This window comes from Selaginella moellendorffii, unplaced genomic scaffold (assembly GCF_000143415.4).
Source record: "Selaginella moellendorffii unplaced genomic scaffold, v1.0 SELMOscaffold_68, whole genome shotgun sequence".
Lineage (NCBI taxonomy): Eukaryota > Viridiplantae > Streptophyta > Lycopodiopsida > Selaginellales > Selaginellaceae > Selaginella > Selaginella moellendorffii.
Window position 1 is genome coordinate 745,763 of NW_003314329.1, and position 1,568 is coordinate 747,330.

Genomic DNA, 1,568 nt, shown 5'->3' on the forward strand with positions numbered 1-1,568 from the left:
CGATCCCTTTTAATAATCTGTAAATGGATGGCTAACAGTCTGTTGCTTGTGCAGTGAGTAATTTAAACTAAGTAGGACTAAGTAGGAACTAGTAAATAGGTGGGAATCTTAACGAAGGAACTTAACTAAGGCCAAGGTAATGTTAGTTGAATAGACAAAGTAAATTGGCAAATTAAAAAGTAAAAATTTATAAATTACAACATGCTCTTGAGCCTCCCTTTGACTGATGTTGACCACATAGTCAAAGCTAACACCTAACAAAAAAGTCCCCAAGTTGTGTTTTCTTGGAGGCAGCCTTTTGGTGTGGCATAGCCTCTATGATCAAACAGCACAATGCATGTGATGCTTGCGTGCCTTGAAAATCCACACTTGATATTTCTAATTTCCAAAGAGAAGATCAATCACCACTGACAGATGGCTGGACGCCATAAGTTTCGTAGTAAATACCAAGACTTTGAGTTAGCCATTAGAGATGCTGTAGCTGGGAACAAACAAAGCTCGACCGGGAAAAAGAAGTCCGTTGGTTGCTTCAGCAACCAGAGCAAAACTTTGAGTCGATGGGCCACAAACCTGGATTAGAGCAACACATTTCTCTGTTGGTACCATCGCCACTCGAAACTCAGGTGCAGTGAGCGTAGTCCAACTGAGCTATCCCCGCTCAACTAACCCAAGTTTTTTGCGAAGTGTTGATGCGGGTGCGGGTTTACATCCCACTACATTAGAAACACAGATTGTAGGCTGAGTCCCAAACATGGGGCAGGATGTTTATATCACACAATCACACAGGACTACTGGAAAGAGATGGCCAAGTGCTTCATCTTCAGGAACGACGGTGCTATTTGTGTGTAACGACACTTCGAGAGCTCCTGGGACTCAAGGCCTTGATTGAACACGACCCTTGATCTGAAGATCATTGATCCTCAAATTCAAGCACTGGATCCCCAATCGCCCCAAATCTCTCCATTGTTTGCTCTCTGAACAAGATCGGAAGGCTGTATTGCTCAATTTGCTGCTCGAGTTCGTTAGTGAAGTCGAATATTGATTTGCAATGGCTTAGAGTTTAGACTCTGGACGCTCCATAAATCTTACGGCGCAACCTTGTTAATTCCACACACACCTGTAAGCAACACAAACGTTGCAGCATCCTCATCCTCCCCCAGGAGAGGCAAAGAGAATCTCTCCTCCTCCACAATCTTTGGAGTCGCCTCAGCCTTGGAGCACGCACTGAGGAGTGTGTTCCATGCCGCAGATCCAGCAAAGAAGGGCATGTTTTCCAGGAGCTCCTCCGCATCCCTCACCAGTCCAGACCGGCCAAGCATGTCCACAACGCAGCAGTAGTGCTGGAATGTCGGACGGATGCCCCGGTCACTGTCCATGGACAAGAAATATTCCCTGCCGGCTCTCAGCAGGCCAATGTGGTTGCAAGCCGACAAGACCCCGACAAGAGTGTTGTCATTGCTCTTGACGCCCTCGAGATCCATGATCCGAAACAACCCAAGCGTATCACTCCCATGCCCGCTTTGGGCATGCGCCTGGATCAAAACATTCCACGACACCACATTCTTGTG

The 1,568-nt window shown here is 46.7% G+C and overlaps 1 protein-coding gene across 1 annotated transcript in view; it reads right to left on the reverse strand.

Annotated features, from left to right (window-relative positions):
• Positions 1 to 1,568, reverse strand: part of LOC112340632 (pentatricopeptide repeat-containing protein At4g02750-like) — a 66,147-nt gene that overhangs the window by 63,671 nt on the left and 908 nt on the right. The window contains exon 2 of the mRNA XM_024659442.1: positions 1,118 to 1,532. Coding sequence (XP_024515210.1) covers positions 1,118 to 1,532 — 415 coding nt within the window. The remainder of the gene's footprint in view (positions 1 to 1,117; positions 1,533 to 1,568) is intronic.